Source organism: Apostichopus japonicus, chromosome 5 (genome assembly GCF_037975245.1).
Source record: "Apostichopus japonicus isolate 1M-3 chromosome 5, ASM3797524v1, whole genome shotgun sequence".
Taxonomy (NCBI): domain Eukaryota; kingdom Metazoa; phylum Echinodermata; class Holothuroidea; order Aspidochirotida; family Stichopodidae; genus Apostichopus; species Apostichopus japonicus.
This window is the reverse complement of record NC_092565.1, coordinates 8,877,656-8,905,570: the sequence shown is the minus strand read 5'-3', so window position 1 is coordinate 8,905,570 and position 27,915 is coordinate 8,877,656. Positions and strand designations below refer to the sequence as shown.

At 37.1% G+C, this 27,915-nt stretch overlaps 3 protein-coding genes across 9 annotated transcripts in view; 2 read left to right on the top strand and 1 right to left on the bottom strand.

Annotated features, from left to right (window-relative positions):
- Window positions 1–1,602, top strand: part of LOC139967551 (nucleolar protein 14-like) — a 37,019-nt gene extending 35,417 nt beyond the window's left edge. For all 4 annotated transcript variants that reach the window (XM_071971461.1, XM_071971462.1, XM_071971465.1 and 1 more), the window contains exon 20: window positions 120–1,602. In XM_071971461.1, the coding sequence (XP_071827562.1) occupies window positions 120–225 (106 nt within the window). In that variant the 3' untranslated portion in view covers window positions 226–1,602. The remainder of the gene's footprint in view (window positions 1–119) is intronic.
- Window positions 984–23,743, bottom strand: LOC139967550 (protein FAM184A-like). Of its 3 annotated transcripts, none has more exons than XM_071971459.1 (17): window positions 23,478–23,743; window positions 22,461–22,720; window positions 19,341–20,204; window positions 13,884–14,004; window positions 12,082–12,263; window positions 11,435–11,641; window positions 10,607–10,891; window positions 9,777–9,898; window positions 8,483–8,633; window positions 7,719–7,931; window positions 7,312–7,465; window positions 6,720–6,847; window positions 6,086–6,270; window positions 5,422–5,568; window positions 4,014–4,131; window positions 3,128–3,232; window positions 984–2,359 (listed from the first exon to the last, which is right to left on the bottom strand). In XM_071971459.1, exons 2-17 carry the CDS (start codon window positions 22,599–22,601, stop codon window positions 2,126–2,128), a joined length of 3,357 nt encoding a protein of 1,118 aa, XP_071827560.1. In that variant the 5' UTR covers window positions 22,602–22,720; window positions 23,478–23,743; the 3' UTR covers window positions 984–2,125. The 3 variants fall into 3 exon arrangements, with proteins under 3 accessions (XP_071827560.1, XP_071827559.1, XP_071827561.1); XM_071971458.1 differs by having other exon boundaries at window positions 23,483–23,743; XM_071971460.1 differs by having other exon boundaries at window positions 22,461–22,621; window positions 23,483–23,743.
- The window catches only part of LOC139967553 (uncharacterized), a 55,656-nt gene continuing 46,477 nt past the window's right edge, over window positions 18,737–27,915 (top strand). The window contains exon 1 of one of the 2 annotated variants that reach the window (XM_071971468.1): window positions 18,737–18,785. In XM_071971468.1, coding sequence (XP_071827569.1) covers window positions 18,737–18,785 — 49 coding nt within the window. Of the gene's footprint in view, window positions 18,786–26,486; window positions 26,759–27,915 lie in introns of those variants that run through there. The other variant, XM_071971469.1, reaches the window with a different exon arrangement.

Below are 27,915 nucleotides of genomic sequence, written 5' to 3'. Positions count from 1 at the left end.
ACCACCTTGTGAGATCTCAGTAGTGGAAAACAGAAGTTTACTTATCACTTAATGCTATGAATTAATAGCAGCATGTACCTATCATTCAGAGCATCAATGATCTCCTGTTTCTCTTTTAGGGATGCGGAGAGGAAGGAGAAAGTCCGACAGCTCTACGGAATGCTGGCCAATCAAGAAGGAGAGGTCAAGGGTATGATGCGGAAAGCCAAAAAGGTTAAATTTTGACTTCCTCCCAGTTGTTTGGATATTAAAATATTTCACCACTGGCCTAAACAATTGATTTGGTGGACTGACCTAACATGCAGGAGTGCCCCCAAGGCTCTCCTTCATGAGAGTATGATGAGAGGAGATGTGAAGCTTACATAATCTATAAGCACTCCCATCCATGGTTATAGCTGGCACCATTGAAGATTTGTAGCTACAAACTACAGCTATAAAATACATCTTGGAGCCACATACTGTAGCTATATATGTTACATTTTATGCACTTTCATTCCTGGTCATGTCCGGTGCAAAAGTCGGTATGAATTTCACCATAGATGTACTTCAATGAATCGCTGAGCCATCCATAAATAATTTTATACAAAGTGGTGGGTTTTCTGCTCTGTTGGCTGTCTCTCACACACGTAGGACACTGCACCACCTTCCAGGAGTAGTTAAAATTCTCAAAGTAGACTGTCAGTAAGTTAAAGTGTGAACCTAACGTCCAGGACATGCTAACATCTGGCTAAGAGATCATTCCAACTTTCAGAGAATCTGTAGATGTAATCGCCTGACAACCTTGCAGGCAAACTTGATAACAATGCGACCCTCAACAGACCATTCACATAAGAAGAAATAAACACAAATTTCAAATGTTACTTCGGTTATCTATAAATATATTTATATCACTTTTTACAAAAGAGTTTTTCAATTCTTCAAAATACTATAATTTCCCCCCAAAATACAAATATGCACTTCAAGAAGATAAAAAAGCTGTATGGAAGGCTAACTGCATGAATACTGCAAGGTGGAAGAATAAGCTTAACGGGCAATGGACGGAGAGAAGACCATCTGGTCAAGTAAAGCGATGGTTTCTTTAATACATATAATAAAGACTAAAAGAGATAAGGATGAATATAAAATCTAGCATCGTATGAGGACAATGTTAAGCGATGCATTTTGACCCGTTGTTAAACCCTGGATGATAACAACAGCGATAAATCTATCGTCATGTTGGCAACTGTTCTTGAGAACACTTTCTGTGTTAACAAAGGCTTTTAAGTCTGAGGTTACATCTGCACAATATGATTTGGGTGTTTCAACTGCTCTTAAGATTAATATGGAGATGATCAACGTTCTTGACATTTCTGTGTTTGCAACTAATTCTGAACACCAATCTGAGGATAACAGCTACTTGGAAGGTCTGTTAAAGTCTTGCAACTGCCATTGGGAGTAACTGGAGGTACACAACTGGTCTTAAGAACAATATGGCTGTGATAACCACTCTGAAGTAAACAGCATCACTGCAGACTGTGCTGAATAACTGCAGATACAACAGATCATGGTAACTACAGCATCATAAATGATGTGGAAGGATGAGTTCCACATCATAAATGATGTGGAAGGATGTGGAAGGATGATGTGGAAGGATTACAAGGGGACACAAGTAAAACCTCAAATTTTAAAAAGGTAATAGCTACTACAAATTCTTGTCTAGTATCACAGAGTAGGGTGGCTGGCTACCACTCCTTACCAGTAGGCTAGCTGGTGTCATAAACATAAAAATAATATGAAAGAGAGAAAATAAATACCTGTTAAGAAAGAAAAAAACTACACATTCTATTTTTTTTTTATTCTTCTGTAATGGATGTTTCCCCAGTCCCTCAAACTCATTGATTGGAAAGTTAAACGATAGATAACCATTTGGAACACAGATTGTCCAGCTATGGAATTCACATCTGAAGCTTCAAAACAGATTGATAAGTGCAGGATTAAAGCAAAGCTGTTCCTGTAGGCCTTCTACCTTCTGTTCATATGAGCGGATTTTAAAACGTATTTACAGAGAGCCTATACTACATTACTGTATACCCCTGTGATGGCCTGGCTTGACCTCACGTAGGTCTAGATACGACTAAAACATCAATCATGTGTTGATGAATCGCTTCCCTTTTGTTGGTTTGCCCGCACCGTTCTTCTCCCGGAGAGGTTTCTTCGGGTTTAGCTGGATGTCATGAATGGGTGAGTCGGGGAGTGGTTCTAATCGAGGGTTGCTAGGGCTACCAGCTGATGAGGAGGATGCTGATACCATCATCCCAGATGAGTTCAAATTGGGAGCACTGACATATCTGGGGGCCTCACTTGAACCTCTCTTTCGTGGCTGGAGAAGTAGAGAAACAAATTTTATTTGTGTGATACATACACAGGAATTTGCCTGATAAATGTAGGCATTCTTTCTCCATATAGGAACTTCTTACATAGGAACTTCTTTCATATAAAGGAATTTCTTCTAAACCTAAGAATTCCTTCTATAGATAGGAACCCATATATAGCAATTCTTCCATATAAAGGAACCCATACCTATAAATGTTTTCAATATTTAGGAATTTCTTCCTTATAAAGGGATTCCACATGTGGGAATTTATTTGTTGTTGTAGATTAATGGTAAATGTGCACAAGGAAGTCTGTTCGAATAATCTCTTTTGAGATCCGCCTTTAGGAATCACAAACGATTTAGAGTTGGTTAGCATCATGTTTGATCTCTAGAGTAAGGCAAAAATATTTCACCAAAACAGAACTAGTATTGTTCAATACAGGTGACACACGCCTACAGTGGAATTACGACCTTCCTTACCGGTTTCGAACCTCTGGACATACAATCAGCGTCCATAACCTAGTGGTTAGGGTGTCCGCGTACAGAGCAGAAGGCCCGTGGTTCGAATCCCAGTGGAGGCTGGAAGGTTTTTCACTGTTCTGGATATTCCACCTCATTAAGATTTCAATCATATATATGTATATTTCATTTGAACAATTGAATTGTTGTTAACTCATCAATTGAAGTCTTAACATTAAAAGGTACAATGAATCTTGACCTCTAGAACTTCAAGATGTACATTATTTATTTGCATAAAGATAATATTTATTTTACCTTTGCCAATGGGTTTAAGATACCAACATTGGGCTGTGTGTTGAAGACCTTGTTGAAGTTAGTTTCACGATTAATCAGCTCCAGTTGAAAGAACCTTTTCTCGTCCTAGAGTGAGTAATATATATATATAGAGGTCACCAGGGTCATGAAAGCATGAACGATACAACATTAGCAGGTATGGTTACTTGGCGGTAGTGATAAAACAATACCAATGGAGGCCAATGATGGTGACGTGGGAATACCAATAGAGGATACTATTGGTGATACAGGGATACCCATATCAGTGGTATAAGGACATTGATAGTGATGGTTAATCCAGGATTGTTATTATGGAGTAAATGTTACATGTTACCCCAGTAACGGGAGTGGGACAAGTTTGCTTAGTAAAGAAAGTGATAATGGATCTCCATAGTGTATTGTTTCCCTTTACATTGTAAAGGGGGCATGAATGGTGTCTATTAAGGATATAGGGATATTAATCATGTTCTTGCACCAGTTATTGTCCTATGTGATAGTAATGTTTCCTTATATCCAGGAATGGTAAAGTAAACATTAGTGGTGTATAATAGTCCAGGAAAAAAGAAAGGAGTGGTCTTGTACAGTAGGACAATGGTAAGTAGACTTGTTTCTAAGAGTCCATGAACTGTAATGGGACAGTAGCAGTACCTTGCAGTCCACGTATTGTATGTGATAGCTATGCTTTTCCTTGAAGTCCAGGAATGGTAAAGTAAACATTAGTGGTGTAATAAGACAGTAATGGTTCTTGAAAAACCATGAATGATAAAGACACACTAATATTAATTCTAACTTACCCCTCCCCCTTACCCCCTCCTTACCCATACACCTCTCTAGCAAACTAAATTGATGAGGTTGAGAGGAGTCTTACATTTAACTTGAAGAGAACTTGATCCTTCTCTGCAACCATCTCTTTCAAGGATCCAATCATCTCCAGGTCTTCGTCTCTAGATTCTCGGTTCCTGTATTTATCCTCTGCTTCCTCCAACCTGCAACCACAAAAATAACAAAACTCAATCACAGACTGACAACTAAAGCATCCACGGAATGCTAAAACTAAACATCTTTAGAAATAGCAGATGTCTTGAATCAGCAGGCTGTGTTAGAAATGCAGTCTTCTACAGTCACTAGAATAAATAAACATCACTGTGATCTCTTACTTAAGGTCTCTTACTTAAGGTCTCTTACTTAAGATCTCTTACTTAAGGTCTTACTTACTTACTTACTTACTTACTTACTTAAGGTCTCTTACTTAAGATCTCTTACTTAAGGTCAACATAGATGGTCATAGAAGGTCATAGAAGGTCATAGAAGGTCAACATAAGGTCAACATAGATGACTAAATACAGTGGACAATTCTTTTCCTGTTTTTAGAAAAAAATATTAACATTTTGCCAGGGTAACAACACCTTCCAAGCAGATGTATCTAGGGACACTTAGAGAATGGCTGAAATTGTTATCATCAAGTCATCATTTCCACAACAATGCAATCACTAGTTAAGGGTCATATAGGCTTAGTAAGAAAAGCAGCCAGCTGTTTAAAAAAACCTGAGGGAATCACATCTTATAACAGAACCTTAATAAACTCTTCTTTTGACCTTTTAACTTACCAACATCATTTGCTTAATTTGTTACATTACAATGAATGAATATTCATTGATGTTGTTCACAGGTCAGTGTAGGGGACTTAAATCCGTAATATAGCAATGAATAATCATTCATGTGGGTCAAAGGTCAGTATGATAGACTTGTATCTGTTTTATTACAATGACTAGTCATTCATGTTATTCAGAGGTTGTGATGAATGAGCATCGGTTACATTACACTGAATATTCATTAATGTGGGTCAGAGGTCAGTGTAATGGACTTCAATCTGTTATATTGCAATGAATACTCATTCATGTGGGTCAGTGTAATGGACTTCAATCTGTTATATGAATATTCATTCATGTTGATCATAGGTCAGTGTGATGGACTTAAATCTGTTATGTCACAATGCATATTCATTCATGTGGGTCAAAGGTCAGTATGATAGATTTGTATCTGTTTTATTACAATGACTAGTCATTCATGTGATTCAAAGGTTGTGATGAATGAGCATCTGTAACATTACACTGAATATTCATTCATGTGGGTCAGAGGTCAGTGTGATAGACTTGTACCTGTTATATTAGAATGACTAGTCATTCATGTTATTCAGAGGTTGTGATGAATGAGCATCTGTTACATTACACTGAATATTCATTCATGTGGGTCAGAGGTCGTTGTAATGGACTTACATGATTTGTAGAGCAGATATCTTATCTTTGAGGAGATCCTGAGCTCTGTTGAATTCCCCTAACATGCCTTGAGTTTCTCTGAGGTGTTCAGCTGATTGGGAATCTAACTCATCTTGTTGTGATCTGGCTAGCACTTCCTTCACATCTCTAGAAGTAAAGATTAAGAAACGAGAGATGAAAATCATGCATTATGTTAAGATGAAATAGTGGGGAGTTCACTTTAGTAAAAGAGGATACAATCATGGCAATATCATTTCAGTATAAACCACAGTTGTAGATGAAATGCTACTCACACTAAATGCTGACATGCAACTGCTCTGTGGATGGCAGTAAATCTTCATCAGGCATTGCAAGGTTGAAATGTGCTTAAAGAATCCCAATTTACATTAAAGTTATAAACAGCAAAGATACTGACTGTCTGGTCAAATTAATGTCAGGTTTCACAATGTTATGATTTCCCAATGTTTGAAAAAAAAATGTATATCTCTAATTACCAAACAGTTTGAAATCACATCATGTTTTACCACCCTAATTTGAAAAAATCAGAATTTTTATTTTTTTTTTTATTAATTATAGAATGATGTTAACTTCCCAATCTGTCTAGAACCTTCACTAATACAGTATTAGCCTTTCTTGATTGAGACACAAGAATGAAGTGTTTTACCTGATTCTTCTCTCAGCTTCACCCTGGACTTTCATGATCTCCTGGGCTTTAAATTCAATCTCCTCCTTTGATCTGGAGATGTCCATCTTGAGTTTCTGGATGTCATCCTCCAGTTTACTGATGTGTGTTTCTCTCTGAGTCACATGACCCTGAAGGTCATCTACCCTGGACTGGTTAGCTCTATCCTGAAACACAACAATACTGATAACATTAGTGTACTGGTAAATCAAACAACAGACAACAAACTTTGAGATTGTAGAAAATTCTGGAAGAAGAAGAAAACCAGGGTAGGACTCAAACTATTGGCTTCAGAAATACAAATTTTTGGGCTGTTCATATTTTTGCTCTGATCTGACCAGGATCTAAATTAGATACATTCTGATCCAATTTTCCAACCAAAGCAGATCAAGTTCAACCCAATGTAACATAACCTGACCTAACCAAGTTTTTGAAACATTTTACTTTTATCTGTGTTCTTAACGTTGAGGGGTCACTTCTATGGTCACGTAAGAGAAGTTCCCTGTACCTAGAATACAATATGGCTCTCACTGGTGTGTATCCTCGATTGTCTTCATCCTATCTCTTGCAACATCCGCTAGTAGTGGTATCTTTGACCTCTCTCTCTCTCTCTTACCTGTTGCTGCCTCAGTTCTATGGCCCTCTCTAACTCCATCCTAGCTGCTGCCATCTGTGTCTTGTGTGCCCGGGCCAATTGGTCCATCTCGGCACTGTGCCTCTGGGTCAATTCTAACCTCAGCTTATCTGAAGATAGAAACAAAGAAAGAATTTACTGTGATATGTTTTTAAAAAAAAAAAAAAACCTTTCGAAACATTTCAGACAAAGAACTTGTCTGCGTAGGTCTCTGTGTAATCCAAATTTTTATTTGTCAAAGTGATTCCCCATATAGTTCCTAAAAGTCACCCACCCCACCCCTCTTCTACTCCCTCGGTAACAGGGATATTCCTCATGTTATATTACCTCAAGGAGTGCTGCTACCTTTATCAAACCCAATATCAACACTAAGCTTGGAACAAATTCACAGCTGAAAAGCCATGGTTTAATCTTATTGTAGTTGTTGTTGTGTTAGCAATTTGCTAACTACCAGCTACGTACATTAGTTAGGCCCCACTGCACCCTACCCGGGATCCACCCTTGTAATGTTGGTAATGAATTGGTACATGCTGCTAAGACTTGACTACAAATGAACAAGTGGAGACCACCTTACCCAGAGATCTCTTGTGTTCCATCAGACGGATGTCCAGCTCTGCTCTTCTTGATTCCTCTGACTCTATCTGGAGGGATTTCACTGCCTCTTTGTGCTCCTCCATTTTATCAGCTAGTGTCTTGTTATGTAAACTTGTAAGCTTGGACTCTAATTTCTGTAAAGAAAATAAGACATCATTCAGTTCTACCAGACTGCTTTTAAAAGAATGTCTTAAACTACTGAAAATAAACATTAGTAACAATTAAATATGGTGAAGAAGCAAGCTGTCACTTTTGCGGGACCTATGGAAACTGAATCTGAATGCTATGGTGTTGATTTTCTTTCTTTCCTGTCTTTCTTTTTCGTAAAGGGTACAAGCTTGATAACCATAATCATTTTCAGAAACAAAAAAGAATTTTAAATCTTACCATCATTTCTTCCTGTTGTTGCTCCTTCAATTTTTCCTTTTCTCTCTCCAATGACTTCTGAAGGTCCGCCAATTCTCTCTGGTGGTTCTCGGTTGCCGTCGCCAAGTCAAACTTGAGTTTATTCAGTTCTTGCTCTGATTGTCTCTGTAGTTGAGCTAGTTCTGCCTTTGCTTTGTCTGACTTTGTTGAGAGACTTCCTCTCAAATCAGAGATCTGTGAGGACAAAGCAGAACAAAGGTCTTTCGTTATTGATGAATCCAAGCTTTGTTATTGTGGGGTAGGGGTACAAGGGAGACACCCTTGTAGACATATTGAAAATACTCAAAAACTCTCCCTCTCTCTGAGATGGGACCAGTTGCAATCTGCAACTAGTATTCATCACCTGCTGTTGTATTTTGCTGTTTTGTTTCTACTACATCCAATGAATGGTCTTGTAACAGACCTCTGTATCCTCTCACTGTCAAAAGTACATGAAAGAGAAAATAATTGTTATCTTTACTAGGCTTTTTCATTAACTCATGTAATTACATAGTAAATATGTGATCATGTCAAACAAGCACAAAGCAGTAATGCTGCAGCCACCCATTCCCCCTTCCCCCTCCCTCCCCCCTCCCTCCCCCCTCCCTCCCCCACACATCCTTCTTTTGACATAATGGACCACCACTGGTAAGGTCAATCTCACGTTATAAGTAAAAACAACCAACTTTTTATTGATTATCAGACCAAACGCTAAAAATAATGTATGATTTATGAATGTATCTTACTTCTCTCCGTAATTCAGTGACTTTCTGCTCCCATCCACCTCTCGTTTCTTCTATTTCTTGGTTCTTCAAGAGGTTGATTTGCTCCAAGGCGGCATTCTTATCCTCTCTGTGTTGCTCTGTCAACTCTTGTCTAAGTTTATCACATTCTTTCCTGATAAATCAACACAAGATACATCATGTTAACATTCATTCTGTCTGATCCACACTTTTGTCTTTTCATCAGTTACAATGAATGTGTTAGGGGACTATAGGGAGGTGAGTTGCATTATGGAATCAGAATAAATACAGAGTCATTCTGTCTTGGGGTTCCAACTAGTCTCTAAATGGGGTTGATAGATTGATTAGCTCCAGCGCAACATTCCTATATCCTCTCTGTGAATCTCTACTAACTATTGTATATATGACTTCAACACATTCCATCCTAATAAATCAAAATAAACATCACATTTGTCGATGGTTTCGTCAAACATCTTTCTTTCTCGACAACACAGCAAGGTAGGAGGCAGATAAACAGTGAAGATTGCTGTGCACTAAATTCGTTACAACATACTTAATTAAAGCTAGACCTTCAAGGGAAATGATCATGACATTTCAAGGCGACAGCAAGCAGTGTTTACAGCAGGGGTACGAAACTTTCGTCTTGTTAGTGAACACTTCGTTAGTACCTTCGAACTAATGTCTTTCAGTTTTAAATGATGCAGGTACTGTAATCAGTTTTGTTTGGTTATTGGACATAGTTTAGTGAAATATGGCCCAGAAATACTACAGAAACCACACAACTGTTGGTGACATGGAGACAAACTATTAGGTGGATTTCTGTGAAATTAATGAGGACACAAAGCCAACCATCATCTGTAGTTTATATGAAAATGATCTTTGTGAAGAACAAATCCCCCTCCCCCCCCCCCCAACAGCTAAGAGAAATCTTGTTCTTTTTGGGGTATATCCTAGTTTAAAAATTGTGTATGTAACTTTTAAAATATGTGATGGGATGTGAAACCCCTAAATTTCTAAATGTTTCTTTTGTTTATGTGTTATCCTTTCCTGTGTCAGACAATAACATGGCACACTTTAATCAAATACATGATTTGTGAGAATGTTGAAGACATTTGCTGAATGTACAGTTGTAATTTAAGATCAAACCAAATGAACTTTGGGTATGTATTCCAGGAAACATTGCACCTTAATGAAATAGTTGATTTATACATGTGATGATATGTCATTTCATGGACTTAATAGTAATAACTGAAAGAGTGTGCTGATAACTAATAATGGGTTTGAATTGTGAACAAACCTTAAAGTCTCGGACCATTTCTCATCCAAATCTCTTGAGAGGTGATCTATCTTCTTCTTCCCATCTTCATGTAGACCTGCAATCTCTGTAGCGTGGCTGTGTTTACTCTTCTCTAACGATGTCTGAAATAAGATGGATGGATGGATATCATCGGGTTTAAAAATATTGACAGTAGACCTACAACTGCAAGGTTCATGGCTGACATACACACATGCTACAGTTTTGATTACCTTATTGTGTTAAGATTTTAAAGACAGGTTTCCTGTGTTACAAAGATTCTTCTTATTGAGTTAAGACTTTAAAGAAAGGTTTCCTGTGTTACAAAGATTCTTCAATGAACAAGCTATCTCCAAACTTTGAGCATGGAAGAAAACATTCCATGAGAATTTGTGTTGAAGAGTTTATTTAAATTCATTTCATAATTTTGAATTAAACTTATCCACACCTGGAACAAAGAATCGTTAGCAGCAAGGCAAATCTTTAAGGGCAAGTGACAAGTTTTCTATGGATATTAATTGAACAGGCAGCACTGAGGTAAATACATTTTTCAAAATTTCAATGAGCAGCAAGGCATTTTCCCACAGATAAGATGGCAAAGAGGATCATACGGTTTGAAGTTTACTGATCGTAATCAATATGATGGCACCTATGACAACTTGATTAAAGGATCAAAGCATCTGTTGTCATCTGTAAGGTTGACTTGCGAGTGCATTATGGCAAGACATTGGGGCACTGATGCCAGTTAGCCATAGGTGGTGTCACTAATACAATTAATACAAGCACTGCAAATCTTCCTTTTTATATTGTTTTAAAGCATCAATTCTTTTAACCTTTAATGTATGGACTTCACTGATCCTCTCTCTCAGTTCTTTCTGCATCAGGTCAATCTCTGTCTTAAGTTGAGAGTTGTTTTTCTTCAAGCCATCAATGTGACTGTTTGCTGATCCCAAACCCTGATCTCTTTCCTGTAATATCTTTGACAGTTTTTGAGCATCTTCCTCTGCCCTCTTCAGCTTGGCTGTGAGATCTCGTTGTAATTCTTCCAATTCTCTCTTAATCGAGTCCCTCTCTTGAGTCAGCTGATACGTTGTATCTTCCAAATTTTTCTCCAGCTCCTGTGGGGCAACCATATTTAAATTACCATGTTAGGTTACATAGAAAATTATAAATGTCAAATGTTTCAGAATGGTTTCAAGTCTTTGAGACTGTTTTCAAAAGGTATAAGAATGGTGTCAATTATCTCTTGGGTGGAGACAAATGTCCAATGAAAGGTATTATATTAATTGATAAGGCCCCAAAAATTCATGATTAATTAAAAGTGCTGCTTTCTATGAACTTAGCATTTATCTGTGTGATTTTCTTTAACTTAGGAAATACTTTCTTTTGGCACTGCCACCTCTCGATGGATAAACAAAAGTATACAGCGAGTGTCAAACCACTTTGTCAAATACTGCTTGGTTAAGGCATTTATGCAACATCACTGTGAGCAGCATTCTGCAATGGCAGGGTAGGGAGAGGGTTGAGAGAGGGTAGGGAAAGGGTTGGGAGGGGGTAGGGAAAGAGCTGGGAGGGGGTAAGGAAAGAGTTGGGAGGGGGTAGCAGGGGACTATTTCTCCATTTGAAACATGAGAAGACAACAATCATCAGAGACAACTGACCATCTTCATCTTTTTCATCTCCTCTTCTAATCGATTCGTTTCCTCCTTCTTTTCCTTCTCCAGCCTCCGCAGCTTTTCCGTAAGCTCTTTCTCATGTTCTTCTTTGAATTTTGCTTCGTTCTCGTCCCTAGAAGATTTCAGACTGGCCAGTTCTCTTTCAAACCTCTCTTTCATCACCGTCTTCTGAATTGTCAAATCTTCTAAAGCCTGGAAGATGATGAACAAGATGAGATTTGACCCATTACCTATAATATTGCAATTTTTCATTTTTGTTACAAGTCCTACCAAAGAAGATTTATTAAGGTACAGTAAAGAGATTTTACATGCTTCTGGAACAATTTGAAATCTCTGTAATGAAGAACTAACATGCAGAGTTGAAGCATAAGAATGGGACTTTTATGGCATAAAGCATATGACATTGACTTTCTCTACTCTGCAAACATAACTTTTATACCAACTGAGGCACTAGATGAATAGTACTTAGATAAGCTATTCACTAACAAACATATGTTTATTTCTTTGATAGGCACACATTGATAGGTAGCATTCTATCCCTGGGTCACAATTAGATACTCCTTACCTTTTTGTACCACTCTCTCCCTCCCCTACCCCCTTCTTATAATTTGTTACTAAGCTACGGATCTTACTTTCTCTAGTGATTTCAAATGTTTATTTTGTTCCTGAGACATGGACTCCTGGTTGCTTTCAAGACTTGATCGTTCCGTCTCCAGCCAGGAGATCTTATCTTGGAGTTTGGCAAGAGCAGTTTGTAGACCCAGGATTGTGGCTTCATTACTCTGCTTTGTAACTTCCAGCGATCCTAGTAAACCTGGCACCATGCAAAGAGACAAAACATTGCAAAGAAGGGATGAAACACACTTTATACATAGGGAATTGAAAGAATGTGACATTCCGTAGAAACCCCTCCAAAAATTAAATTCTTAATGATGCCTCCTGACGAGATGAGCTTCTTGAAGTCTTATGGGGAGGTATGTTACATATCATGTAATGTCTGAACAACCTTTTACATAGGAGTATTACATACAAAAGTTTATGGAATACCTATATGAACTCATAGAATAATTTATACACTTATCACATGACAACGTGCTATGCAAAATGTGCACCGTGCTATACAGATGCAAAGATGCATACTACTGTAGTTAGTCTTCAGTCTTCAAAACTGCTTTGCAAACTTTGAACACTACTTTTTTTCCCCTGTGAACTGTTACAGAAGAGAATCACATATATAATCACAAAATATAGAACATAAGATATGGTACAAAGTGACAATGACAAGGCTACCCATTAAAAGTTTGCATGCTCACTCTCAGACTCAAATTTTGGTAGAAGTGAGGGTGCTTCACTTGTGAGGAGACAGGTAATGAGCTAGCAGAGTAACTGTAATAATTATCAGAAATTACAAACAAGCATATAAGCTAGCCACACAAAGCTTTGGTTCAAGCAATAATTTCCCCCCATACTTACTAGAATGAAAGAGTTAATTTGAAGGAATATGACTAAGTACTGTAAAATCCTTTCGTTTAAAAGGCCGCATAATTATTGAACGTTAACAAGTAACTTATTTACTCAATAGCTAATCTTTCAACTCCTTCCATCACATTGCCAGCAGTGACTGAGGGCGACTTCCCATCCAATTACATTGACAGGATGTACAAATGAAGTAATGAAGCAGATGTTTCATCTACAGAGAAATGTCTGCTTAAAGCAGTCGGTAACATTTGATTCAATGCCAACTTCTGTCAAAATCACCAACCCTAAACCCTATTGGCATTATTTATTTAAATTATGATTACATACAGTTTATCAAACTAAGATATACACCCTCCTTTACTTTTCTCTGAATATGAAGATTAAATTACCAAATATTTAACAATTCCACTCAACTTCAGATAAAATAAAATAAACATTGACTAGTAAAGCTGCTGTTCTTTAGAATCGAATAGTCTGCAAAATTACCCAAACTTTGCCACATACTGCTTTACGGACTGAAGAGGATTTCCATTTTAATCAGTCTAACAGCTGACAATCTTGTAGGCCTGGTGTCTGCCTGTGAACAGTTCTAGGTTCAATGTCAACCAACCTTCAGTTACTACCTTAGAACTGTCAGCCTAAATTGTTCTCTCACTACAGATAGTTCTAAACCTACTTCCAAGCACTTACCGTCCCTTCCACCCTCCTTAAATATTCACATTTTGCTTACATGTACTTTGAGCCATTCTGCTTGAAAACAAACGTGCTAGATTTGGCAGTCATTGCGAAAGAGTTCCCATTTTGTTTTTGAAGAATCAATATTATGACGGTGAGGTCGCAGATATATGCGAATTAGTAAGCAGGTGGAGGGAAGACAACTTGGGCACTTAGTTACATATATATATATAGACTGATTTGACTATATGTAGTCACATGACTTAACCTGACTACTCACCTGACTTTTTCAGCAGGTCTTTGGCCTGCTCCTCACATCTAGTCCTAGCTGCTGCCAGTTCTCCTTCCACTTCTTTCAGTTTTATCATTGACCTTGAAGCTTCATCTCTGGCAGCTCTCATCTGGTTTATACAAAAATATTAACAAAACTTTTGCTTCAAATAATCTTCATTGATTGATTTATATGCATTTGTTCAATTATACGTTCATCTCCAGCAAATATATATCTTAGTATAGGATTATCATATACAAAGTGTATTGTGTGCATATTTTACTACTTGCTACTGTTATCTTACGTATTCTAGTACCTTTGTTGCATTGCAGAGGAGAAAACATATGTATTAAATCGTTTTCCCATCAAGATTTTACAGGATAGAACTATATACACCATAAAGAAATTATTGTACACTGGTAAAGAGTATCACAAGGACCATGGGAAAACAAAGAGAAGATATAAGATTAATTACATTTTACAATTAATTACGCAATCACTGATTATACAGACACTCTAGACTATCCAAATTGAATATGTAGAATGAAAGGAATGTTTTTCAATTATGCTAGATAAACAATGTGGTCACATTCATGCAATTTTAATATGGCTGGTGCTATAACCAAGGAGCAACAACAGTCACCATTGAAGCATTTTTCTGCACAGTTGTAGTGTATCACAACAATTACAAGCTGATATACACCATTCAGAAATTAAATTACATTTGGAAAATTTTACAATCATGTCAACAGGCTAGCTAAAATTAATGGCAATGCAGAACACTATAAAACTGGTCAGTATGATTCTTATTTGCAATGCTCTCTGTTGTTTACCAAGCACCCTATCCCACTACCAGATGTTGTATCCAATACATCTGTAATTATCCTCTCACACTTTTTTCATACCCCCCCCCCCAACCCCATAACCTCCACCGCATCATCCTATCAAAATTCCATTCTAATGGTGACTGGTCTCCTCTCAAACAGAAACACAGGAAACATGGGAATGAGGTTATATCATTATACACTACTGTACCAACATAAAGCATTTAATGTACTTCTCAGTTATATGTGGTTGACAACTCACAGACCCATCGGGATTTATAACACCAGACTAATTGGAAATGTAGACCAATTTATAGTGACATTTAGAGAAGTTGATGACTATTCACAAATTAATGAGATAAGCAGAAGTTAATCATTCTCACTCAGGTCATAGCTACATAGGCTATAGCTACATAAAGACTGTGACATACAGTAGACTTCAATAGGTTTAATAGTTTATTAATTAAAGTAAAGTTAGTAAAGCATAGTCAAAACATTGCACAAAACTGAACATACATATGAAGTAAAGCCCAACAAAATGTCCTCAATAGAGTGATTGTGAAATTGTCAAAAACAGCCTGAGAATTGAGGTAACGCACTCCAAATCTACTATCCTAAAAAATCCTAAAATAAAAATACATTAAATGCATTAAAGGGTGCATACTGTGTGGGTGAGCAAAGACAGCGCTCAAGGAAATCTCATATGTTGACCATTGATAGAATTTCTGATGGGTTATTTGAGTTGATTTGCATGGTATTCAGCTCCTTAATGCAAACTCTACAGTCTAAAGGAAGCTGTCCACTGAAGATACATTTGGTACAAGTATGTTAGAATGCTTCCTATAGTGCCATTTTGAGAATTCCCTTTTTATCTGCTGCTAGGGCTCAAATTACCATCCCAGTGCAATTTACATCAGAGGAAACCTACCAAAGATCCTTCGTGGCTGGGTTGGCTTTCAGGATATAAACCAGATTGAAAAGGAAGTCAAATTGTAAGGGTGTAGAAAAAAAAGGCTTTGTTACGTCTTTACAAATCTATTCCTCATGATGAGCATTAACACTGATTTCAAAAGTGTACAGTATTTACACAATACGCTATTCACTCCTGCAAAGAAGATGGAGGTAAAAAGCTCTCTTTTGTAACCACGAGTGCGGTACTTCAGGGTTAAACAGAGGAACCACACAACCGTGAAGATATCTTCCGCAGCAGATCTATCTATTAGAACGTAACACTTTACAACGGTTTGACATCCATGAACTGTTAAGGACCCATCCAGCAGAGACTAAACTAGCTCTTGCCAGACTATCAGACCTCCTTCTGTAAAATGTCAACAACATTTGGACAGTTGTTGAGGTGTGTCTGCCTTTGAATTCCTAAGAGGAGTTGTATAAGAATTATACATAATGCTATGACCTTTGACCTAAATCTCTTGCAAATTTAAATGGTGAAAAGGGCCCTCCATTATTTTAGGACTGACGTATGGATCAAGTTGTGGAGTACAGGTCTTTGATTGGAATGTTTTAAGGCGGATAGTTCCGCATCCCATTCTAGCCAGTTTTTTCCCAATTTTGGGGGGTTTTTTTTTTTACAATTTATTTATTATTTCTTAGTTTGTTGTTGAAGATCAACTAATTAACTACCATTTTGAAAGACCAAATCTAATCTTTGCAGTAGCCTAAATGACAACTTTATTGTTATTCCAATCAAGTAAGCTAACTTCCATTATTTTATATTAAAAAGAACCCAAATTTTATAAAATAACAAAAAAATACAAAATGTCATAAAAGTTCAAAGTCAAAACCAAGGGACCACGATTGATATAAAAGAACCAAATTTAATGATGGCCTGTATTTTCCATTCAGATTATTATTGTTCATCAAGTTTATCATTCAATCATCTTACAAAATTTTCAGCCAAAGAACAAAAAAAATCAAAAATTGTTGATCAACTTTTATTTAATCCTCTGTGCCTGTCACAGGTTTTATCAAGCCTTAACCTATACTGCACAAAACATATATACTCCAAGACATCAGAAAAACACTCAATTAACAGCCACTGATAGCTTTTGAACAAGATTTTAAGTAAACAGGAGCAGATGACTGGCTCTATCTGGATATAAACACACAAAGGTTATAATGAATAGTCTCAGATTGATACACCAGACACCACAAACAACATCTGTCTTCGAAATCATTTCAGAACTCTCCAACATACAATATATATACTTCAACAATCTTCCTATGGGACCATTCCACCTTTAATAACTAAGCAATTAAGACACACTGACTGAATTTATAACCAACCAGATCTGCTGCTACAATGTATCTTTCAATCTTGATACACTGTAGTTTTATTACTTATGTAATATACATGTATCGGACTGCATCCTATAGGCCCACTTAAAGTATGCTTGGAGAATAGCAGCCCGTATTTATTTACTACCGCAGGGCACGATAAAATACTGTTAAATTGTAGATGGAATCCTTTCGCAAACATTTGTGTTATTTCCAACCTGAATAATTGTATGTGCTGGTCCATGCAGCAGTTACATATATGCCTGTGCACCTAATGCACATTGTCCCTCCCCATACCTGATTGGGAGGACGATGAATAAATCAAGTTCACTGGCTATGTACAGTATCGACATGGAATGTATCTGCACTGGGTAAACATTATCATTCATGAGGAAGAGAGCATTCATCAATGCTTCTCATACAGTTCACAAAATGCTGTATACAGTGCTAAAAATGTCAGCAAGTTTGTAGGTTCAGTGGAAAAGAAAGTGGGACAGGAGCAAAAACTAGATACTAAACTTTAAGAATGTGGAATCGATTAAATCACACTTTGTTTTCACTGATAATTATGGAGATTCTGAAGGTAATTCTGGGTGAAGAGGATAACTCACAAATTTTACATTTCCCAAATTTTTCACTTTGTACCAAATAATGAGTGAAATATTTTTGCTGTTATAACCTATTGAATGCCAATGAAAGCTTCTATCTAGAGGTCATTTGAGTAGAAACCTTCCAAATTCAAACTGCAATATAATCAACTTTAGACTTTAGAATATTGTGCAGACTTAGTTGGGTGCAATACAACATTTTTTGCTTTTGTCCAATTTCTTTGGGAGGGACCAAATGTTCAAAATTGCTATAACTTGACAACCTTACATCAGATAATATCCAAACTTGGACATACAATTGTAAGTTAATAGGTCGTACATGTGGGCATGAATATTATGACATTGGGTGATGTCATACAACACTTATACCACTAAGCAAGGAACCATTCTTCCCATTGGGCTCTTGTTTGCTTGCATGTGTGGGTGTGTGTGTACATGTGTAAATGAAAGTGGACTTGACAAATATTGCTGGCATATATTCCTAACATGCTATTTTTACGCTAGCTTTGACAAATATGTACAAGTTGAACTTCATTCTTACCGTCAGGGAACAGTGACCTTGGTAAGGACCCCATACCCTCTATTAACGCTTGGCATCCTTCCATTCAATTAAATAAATGTAGGCCCTACAGTATGTAATACCTTCATTACACAACCAAGGGCTACAAAATAAACCCTAATGGTAAATAGGAAGAAACGATACTAGATGCAAACTCCATGCAAAGAAGAATCGTTGGACCATTCTTTGGGACAAACATGTCAGGAATAATAGTGGATACCACAGCTTTGCTCCTATAGACATAGAAATAAACTCACAGTCTATAGATTCCTATTATTTCACAGACTACGGCTGAGTTAACAAACCGAGTATTCAACACTCTAACTTGAATACTTTCATGATTATAAAGACAGTATTACAGTAAAGTGAACTGTAATTGGTAGAGAGAAAGTACACTTTCCCCTTGGTAAAGTGAGACATTTTGCTTTTCTTTCTTTTTTGCTCTGGAGGGTGATGAAAAGGAAGCGATGTTTTGTTGAGACAAACAGTAGAACTACCTTACTGTAGTTGTCTCATCTTGGATGTATGGAAGTTATACATTGGACCATGGTCTCATGCTAAATCACATACCTCTCCATGCATACTAACACTATGGCGAAGCAGGTGTCACAGTTAAGACCAACAGGTAAGTACTCAAACAGTAAAACCATATATCTTACCATGCAAAACACTCAGTGGCCTGCATAGGATTTCAAAGGTTGTGTTGGGAAGGAGGGGCCGAATGCTAAATTCCTCTCGACTGATTTAGGGTCAAGGGTACTTATGAATAACTTCATGTGTTACCCACGACTGACAATGGAGGTGGGTCCTCTTGTCCTTCAACCTCCCCCCTACCTCCCCCCTTCTTTCTCTTTGCACAAGCCACTGCTGTCATCCTCAATAATACATTCTAGACACCCTCCCAACTATTGCTAATAGGGTGGGTGGTTGAGAGGGGAAGGGAGAATTACATCCAATATATACCCATGTTCATTTAATCTAGACACAGTTTGGGTGGAGTTTTTCTTATGTGTGTATGTCCTATGTGAACACATAGTTTGTTAAGAGAACTGTCAAGTTCAGGAACAAACGCAGAAGTTCTCCATCTTTTAATCCTCCCTCTCACCACTCTTTCACCACACCCCTGATCACTGCAGATAAACATCAATTTATTTAACAATTTAACAAAAGCCATACTGACCTGTTCTTTCACAGCTGTATGATGGCTCGCTTGTGTTTTCAGCTTGTCATCAGCGTCTGTCAATCTATCTTTATAAGATGACAATTCTTCCTCCACCACAGAGATCTGAATATTCAAATCTTCAACTTTCTTCTTCAAAGTCCTCTCCTTATCACTAAACTCCGCTTTCAGTGCTAGCTCCTTCTCCAACCAATTTTCGTTCTGTTTCTTCGCCTCTCCGTCTCTGAGAGCGGCAAGTTCGCGCTCGTGAAACGCCTGCAATTTTTCCAGTTTCCCTTCGTAATCTTTGGTAGTTTCTTCCTTCTGATGGTTCAATTGATCATTTTGAGATTTTAATTTGACAATTTCCTCCTCTAGTACTGCTTTAGCTTTCTTATTTTCCTCCGACAAACTGTTCTCTTGTATCTTTTGACCCCTCTTCAGGATGTCGAGTTCCCGTCGATACCGTTCCTCCAAATCTCTCACATGCTGTTCTTTCTCTGCCTTCAATCCCTCCTTTGCTTTCTCAAACTCGTTCAACTTGAACTCAAAGTTACGTTTGACATCTAACAGATCTTCGGACAGGCTGAGTATTTTTTGAGAGTGTTCCGCCCGCAAGTCGCTCTCCGATTCTTCTGTCTTTTTCTTGTAATCTGTAAATTCCATTAAAGCATTCCGTTTATGCTGGTCCTGGCTCGCCAGGGCACCTTCTAGTTCTTTGATTCTCCTTCGCAGGTCCTTCTCTTGGCTCAATTGAGTTTGAAAATGCGTCAGTTTCTTTTTAGTTTCTATTAACAGCCTCTGAGTTTCCTCTTCGTGTGTCTCTTTGAGACTCTGAAGGCTCGCTTCATGCTCATCGTTTTTAGTATTTAGAGCATAAATGACCTGAAATGTAACAAAGAGTAGAACATTTGCTTTATTAGTACACAGTCCATTAAAAATGTAAAATGATGCTGTACAAAGTATCAAGCTGTGATGTCAGTTTAGCTATCCTCCATCCCCCTCCTCTTCCATCATTCCCACACCCCCCCTACCACTTCCCATCTCACTCCCATACATCCACCGCCTTTACCTAGAGTAGTAACCCTACAGTACACACAAAGAATTGCGACATATTCATCATTGTTTAACCCTTTTGAAAAAATGTCCTGTTCTTAAAGGAGGTAAACTTTAATACCAAAGCTCTAGGAAGAATAAAAGGGTATGTTTGAAACACATAAAACAATTTGAACTTGTCATTTGATTATGATATGTCATATCATCAAGAATATTATAAGTGGACTGTCAAGTTATTCCTGCATTTTAGTGCCATGTCTTTTAGAAATTAGGATAAACTGAGTGCAATTTCAATACTGAAGGTACTTTACTCACAACAAACTTGTTTGTATAAAGATAACATTTCATTTTTTTTTTAGCCATAAAAAACATTACAATCACAAAAATAACCTTAGAAGTACAGGTAGTGGAAGAAAAAAACAGGAACTTTCTCTTGGCTATTTTGGCCCAATCTTGAGGTATCTACATTGATGGCAATTAATGGAATTCCTGCTTTTAAAGATACATTGTAATTAAAGTTATTTATAGCCAATAGTTGCAAATTGCAATATGATAATAATCTAAGACCCCATTGAAATAAGTTGACCTGACCTGATACTTTCTCTAGGGCTATTACAGACCAAACTCCCAAGTTTTAATGTTGTTTATAATTTTATAAAATGCTAAATATTTGCAATGCCTGTGGTAAGATGTCCAGCTGTGCCTAAATCCCTTCTGGAAATATGGCCACAAAACACAGTGAGATTTTGACAGAATTCATGGTAAACGGAGGGTATTATTATAAGTAAACAAAATGACCTAAGACCTTCCTCGCTTAAAGTAGCAAATTGCATATACAGAAATTACTGTATATTTTTGAAATTCCCAAAGGAACCACCGATAATATTAGTTTAAAGGCTTTATAATTAGTGCATTGTCTTCATTTAGAAGAGCTTCTAAAACTCAGTTCTGCTGACTATGTTTATAGTATAAAGAATACAATTAGAAGACCTAATAGTCTGCAATGTTAGTAGTTTGTTGACAAATGCAACCCATAATGTTTAAAGCAACTGTAAATTGTTAAATGAATGAATTCTTAAATGTAATGATTACATGGATGAGCTATATTTCTCTTTCAAAGTAAAATGCATCTGCTGGTAATGCTTGTTAATTCAATCAAAAGTGATTTTAGTTTGAACTTGAAGACATACCATGGTTGGAGATGTTATGCTTCAAAGACACCTAACTACTTAACTCTAAGACATTCCATGGTTGGAGATGTTACAGTATGCTTAAAGCACACCTAAAGTCTGCTTAACTCTAAGACATTCTATAATTAGAGATGATATGCTTAAAACACATCTGCTTTAAATATATTACTAACTGTAATAAGGAAACCAACTGTCTGTGGTTGATCATCATGACCCAACAATTTTAACAAGCCTACACTATCATTGACAGTCAAAATAAAGATTTGAGATTAATCAAAGTACAACAAGGTCATGCTCCTTGACCTTTGACCTTATCAAATAGTATTCTATGACTCCATTACATTCAGTTATTTTGTCATCCAGACAAAACATAACAACAGTATCATGCACATGCAATGAGTCTATTAAAATTTATTTCTATTTTTTTTTTTTTTTTGGTGGTATTTTATCATTTTTTTTTGTGATTTCCAACATTTTCAATAAACCTAACAGTATCAACATTTATTCAAATAAAGTTGAAACTGATCAAAGAAGGATTGCCTCCTTCCTGTTTGACCTAATCAACTGTAATTTAAACAATAATTGATCATCTCATTACATTTTAAATCTTTTGTCTTTTGTCCACCAAGGCTATTGAGAAATAGTTATTATTAAGTGAATATGAATTTATGTTACAGACAACTAACTTACACAACTACCATCAGTTCCAATCTTAACTTATTTTAAGTTATGACAATTCTCCTTTTTAATTATCAGGCTTAGACCAATCAAACTGGTTAGAAATATCACCTCTACAGTTAGACATACCCATGTCAGGCATGCATAACAAATGACACCTTCAGGGGGATAAGTTTCAGACCATGAAGAAAACAAATCCATTATGTTTCAAACTCACCTTTGTGAGCTGAGCAATCTTTTTTGACATCTTCACGTGCAGCTCTGGCGATACCTCCATACCGTTATTGTTTGGTCCATTAGTGGCTGCTCCCATGCCAAACTTGCTTTGCTGATGAAAATAAGCCATCTTTGCTGCCATGCCTTCCAAAGTGTACCAGTCTGAAATTAAAAGCTTAATGTATTTCCATGCCAATATCACACAGGGTAGATTCACTGCTGAGACAGGTCTCCTTCAAACTTAATTAAAGTTACAAGAAACTGAAAAGAACAACATACATACATACATGGTCGGTACATTTCCAAAATTCAACAAATGTTGTAAGGGTAGCTGAGCTAGACCTTTATATAAATTTATACTATAGATACAGAAAGATAATTTACAATGAAACTGGTTTTATTTTCCTTCTTTTGTTTTGGTCACCTGACCTAAAACTTATATACTAGTACAGGTAAAATAATTAACAGCATACTATATAATTCATTACATATATTAGTCACCACAGATAAGATTTGATGTACTCATACATCATTTTAATTGTGAGTAAAAGTTGGATAGCGTTTATACTTAACACTGACATTTTTGTGAATTGTTCAGGCAGCAGCAGCTTTTGCAGTTTGTATCTCAAAAAATGGACTTATATCAAACTGTGTTTTCCCCCTTTGGATAGGGCTTGATCAAAATTTTAGGATATGTTATAGGCCCTAGGTATCATTTTTTTTTTTTTTTTTGGTAAAGATAAGTAAGTTTCTTCCAAATTCACTGAGATTTTGACAACAACACATTGACAAGTGTATGTAACATTAAGCAGGCTAGGCCTAGGTAGGTAATGCCAAATTAAAATGCAATTATGATACAAAAGATGCTAAACAACATGCTGCACTTTGAACCAAACGAAAGCTAAAATTTGAAAAAGATCTGCCCGACTAACACTATGTAGTAGTATGTCCGTAATCACTTGAGAGTAAATGCAGATAGCATTAGACTGTCAGACTGTAGTGTAAGAAGTAGGCCTACCTTACCTAAATTAGGCTCACTGAATGTAAATCCGAAATCAAGAGGTAACGATCTCGACCGAGTTAAGTAACTGTACTGCCTCGTACTTCGTAGGCTATGTTATGATTATCCGAACAATACAGTTAACGAAGGAAATTTCTGCTCCTTAGTTATAGTATTTGCTAGGCTATATTGATTTGATACGTGCGAAACGTACCATAGCAAAACTCAGTACAGGTACTTATGTGCACCGTAATTTTCAAGGCTTCATACCATGTCAGTTTTGTGCTGCATACACACCGTACAGGTAAATTGACCTATTGTTGCTATGCTATTATAAACAAAATTTCGATGTCTATGGCGCTATGTTGAAATTCAGATTGAACACAGCTCAATGAGAAAACGACTTGGTATTTGGATTGGTGGCGTTATTCATAAATACAGAGCAGAGCCGTATATCGAGATATACGGCTCTGATACAGAGTGACTATGTGTGTTAAAGGGCTATTCCGATGGCACAACTAACTATCGAACTATATTATAAAGAAGAATAGTCTCTACCAAATGAGAACCCAATCTCAATATTTTGTTCATAACTTTATTTATGGCTATATTAACCAGAGTATCCCTTCCTTATTCTAGGAAGTTGACCACAGTAGGTGGAAAACAGTGGGGAGGGAGGGGACTATCAAGTAGATCAATTATTAGCGAGGCCTAAAAGCAAGGTATGAAGAATACTTTTAATGTCCTCATATGTTTGAAAAGGGGTAGGGTGGTACATCCCTTAGACCCCTTGGATCAAGGCCACTTCCCCTACGCTGGATCAGTTAAGAAACTTTTAATTTATTAAAATCATAACTTTTGCATCAAATGCATAAAACAAAAGTTTAATGTCTTATAACTTTGAAAACCGTGCAGCTTTTATCCATAGCCACCTGCATGATGCCCTGGGCCTGTGTATCATGACTGAAATAATTATATGCTTAGCTTTCCTAACACTTCCATTTGAAAAGTGGTAATATTGCCATGATGACATCATTAACCCTGCTATTTAAAATGTGTAACCCCGCGATATGAAATTCTATTATAAGGTTGTGGCTGTGACTAAAACATTTTCACCATCTTTGTTAAACAATTAATCCCAGCCACCACGCTTTCTTCCCTGTATTCCAGTCGGAAGGAGAGCAGCTAGGGCCATGCCGGGGAGTGAGGTAGGTAAGGGGTGAGGCGATAGAGCTTTGCTAAAACGTCAGCTCACTTAACAAATTCGAACCGTATATGGTAAAAAAAAAAACAATTTTTCTTCCAAAGATGTTGATAGATCGTACTGTTTGCTGTACATTTCCTGTTGTTCAACCGACAGATATGGAACTAATCAGAAAGGTGTGTACAAGTACGACGAGCCTGTTCTTGTCCTTGAACTGGGAACGATGTGTAATTAACTCGCAAGGTTAACCTCAGGCAAGAGGAAAGTTTGCTTCGGGTCACTATAGTGTTTGTTTGTTTGCCGAAGGATTAGCCTACAGTTTACATTGCTACACTCTGCAGTACAATCAATTACAATTATTGTTTACTCTACGGTGACGTCAGCATGATGACCGGAAGTATAGAGAATAATAACAGGGAAAGAAGAATAACATAAAACAGAGTATTTTTAAAAAAAAAATGGGGGGGGGGGAGGATGGATCGGTGAAACATATCCACCAGCTGTGGTTGCTATAATCAGAATTGTATTTTCCCTTTCGCTTGCGATCACTAAAATTCACATGCAGTCACACGATGCATAGTAGATTCAATTGTAGGCTTCCTGTGTAAAGTCCAACTTGACATTTTGGTCGAAGAAGATTTTTTTCTTGGAGATGATGGTCACTCAATGATTGTTTGAAACTTTCCATGATTGATAAGATCTGACTCAGACTGTTTGTTCATCTGATTACGAAGTAAACACGTGCCTTTGGCTACGTGCAACGCTATGCAACTCATATATTCGGGCATTATCAATTTAAGTTATGGTTAACGGTGGCAGCACAGTCGTCTCTTGGGGTTTGATACGTAAACATTTGTGTACTAATACAGCCCTGGCGATCTAAGTTATAATAAAACTCAAACTAATCTGGTCAAGATTACTTGCAACATTTTCTTCTTGGAAATATTGTAGTTGCATCGGTCGTTTGTGTTAATAATACATCGCCAAAGGTAAGTCTCACCGAATTGAATTCCGATTTGGGAAATAACTGTATAATTTTCCCTCATACATTCATTTCATCCGTGTATCGGGATCATGAAAGTACTTCTTTATTTGTTCTTTATTGTTATAGTTGAAATAAATATTTCAGCTGTGTGTTCTCATGAGTGCACACAGGCGCCCGTGAAGAAAATCGAACCCGGGGGGGGGGGGGATAGGTTGGGTGTTGGGCACGGAACTGTGAGGGGAAGTGGGATGCAGATTCATTTATGAGAGCGGAAAAGGAACTTTACATTTTAAAGAGAGGTACTTTCAAATTATTATGAACAATGTCACGTTCGGGATTCAGGACTCGGGTAGACTTCATTGTGTTTTGAGTAATGTATTTACCATACATATGGAGGTTGATATGTCAACATGGAATCAATTGCCTTTGAGTGGAGTTGTATGCTCAATCCAACTAAATAATTGTGCCCAAAGCCCCCTAAGCTTGCTTACATAAATTATGCATATTGTAAGCGTGGACGGTAGCCTCCTAGTACACCGTTCTTCCGTATTGTGCAATCTCTTAAATTGACAGTTGGAAAACATAGTTGCAAGATATTTAAATAGATTGTCTAAATGAAAGAAAACATATATTTTCTTAAATCGACTTAATGCATGCTGGAATAACGAGAAAAAAAGAGCCGCCTCCGGAACGTGGGCGAAAGGGCACACCCACTTCAATATACATTTGGATCGTCATTTTCCGTGGTATTTTTTAGTAAGGGTAAAAGGCAATTGATATGTATACTAGCGTTTGTTATTTCTCTTCGGCGTCTCTGCAATGTTAGAATTGGACTTATTATGCTAAGAACAAAGACGATGTACGCAGGCAAGATGGATTATCTGAAGACAGTCTCTGTGTAGACTATACTCAGTAGTCGCCAGTGTGTAGTGCACCGGTACCATAGCTAGCCGTACAATCACAATTTTAGGAAGGTAGTTGTAAAGGACTATCGCTTTCATAATCTTAGAATATTCTGCTTTCGTGTCGTATAACATAGATGCAACCCAGAAGTCCCTCTCTTCAAATCTGGAAGCTATTTAGAAACCAAAGCAAGGCCACTTATGAAATGTGAGTATTAATTTGTCATTCGATCGATGAAAAAGTGACAAAGTGGTCGCTGTAAGTCATGTGGTTTGATTTATTACCACATTTTTACAAGTGTGCGCCGATGGTTCAATCTAAACACATTCTTTGATTGGCTTCGTACAAAACGGTTATAGCCATGCCTAACATAACCTATCCTACTTACTTGTAACTAGGGATGCTGTAATTAGCCTTCATTATTGTTTTCTTAGAACAAAGCCCAGTGATGTGTTGGGGAATGAACTAGGGTTAGAGTTTAGGGAACCTAATTAAAGGCATAGGCCTGGACCTAATCCGTACCTAAACTCCAAAGTTCCTAACCCACACAAGACAAGCATACCAAAATACACACCGGTGATGATAGGGTTTGATCCCTGTGTAGTAGTACTAGTAGTACAACTTACAAGTCTCACCCATCTACTGTGCTTAATGGTATAAAGTAGTCCCATACTCAAACTATTAATGAACATTTTCCTATGAGTACGAGGTCAACAGAAATGATCATTGCCATTTGTTCTCCAAATAATAAACATTTACAATCCTTTTTTTTAATCAAATGTTTTTCAGAGGATTCATAGTTTTTCAGACCATTTTATCAAACTGTAGAGGGCGTGAATATGTTCCATCAAAAGTTCGGCCTTTGATTACCTGTGAGCAGGTTATACAGTTTGCATCACGATTCTAAAATAAACGGATCCTTGTTTTGCCAAACTATCGTTTATTCTGTCCAGCTACAGACTTATGACTCATGTTGAAAGCTTTCTGCTAGGCTACTTGACCTTATTTTGATTCAGTTAAGTGTGAGTTACTTACATAAGTTAGCCAGTTAGTATGTAGGATAATATGAATCTTTATCGAATGTACTTTTGTGTAACACATTAGCAAAATTTAAAGTTCAAATTAACACAAAGTTTTGCAATGTCAGCAGTGGGCATTTATGCTACATACAGCATTCGATTTAGCTGGTTTTGCATTGCAAAATGCAACGCACTTCTCCGCACTTGTGATGCAAATCTCAAAATGTATAGCGCAATAGTGCGATGCAGTATATTTTCCAATTTATTCAGTAATTGCAAATGAGTGAACACAAACATCACACACAGCGAGGATCCGCCCACAATAGGCAATATTCTTTGCAAATA